The 203-nt window shown below is 58.1% G+C and overlaps 1 protein-coding gene across 1 annotated transcript in view; it reads left to right on the top strand.

The window, feature by feature from the left end:
* EMH_0044300 (uncharacterized protein) overlaps nucleotides 1-83 on the top strand; it is a gene marked incomplete at both ends in the record, with an annotated part of 1,656 nt that extends 1,573 nt beyond the window's left edge. The window contains one exon of the mRNA XM_013495946.1: nucleotides 1-83. Coding sequence (XP_013351400.1) covers nucleotides 1-83 — 83 coding nt within the window.
* Nucleotides 84-203: the final 120 nt, after the last annotated feature.

Below are 203 nucleotides of genomic sequence, written 5' to 3' on the forward strand. Positions count from 1 at the left end.
GCAGCAACTGCTGCAGCAGCAGCAACTACTGCAGCAGCAACAGCAACAGCAACAGCAGCAGATACACGAGCAGCAGCAAATGATGCAACTTCAGCAGCAAGTGCCGCAGCAGCAACCACTGCATATTCAACAACTGCAGCAGCAGCCGCATCAGGGGCCTCCACCTCGACAGCAGCAGCAGCAGCAGCTGCAGCAGCAGCAGC

This window comes from Eimeria mitis, genomic scaffold (assembly GCF_000499745.2).
Source record: "Eimeria mitis Houghton genomic scaffold, Emh_scaff1833, whole genome shotgun sequence".
NCBI lineage: Eukaryota > Apicomplexa > Conoidasida > Eucoccidiorida > Eimeriidae > Eimeria > Eimeria mitis.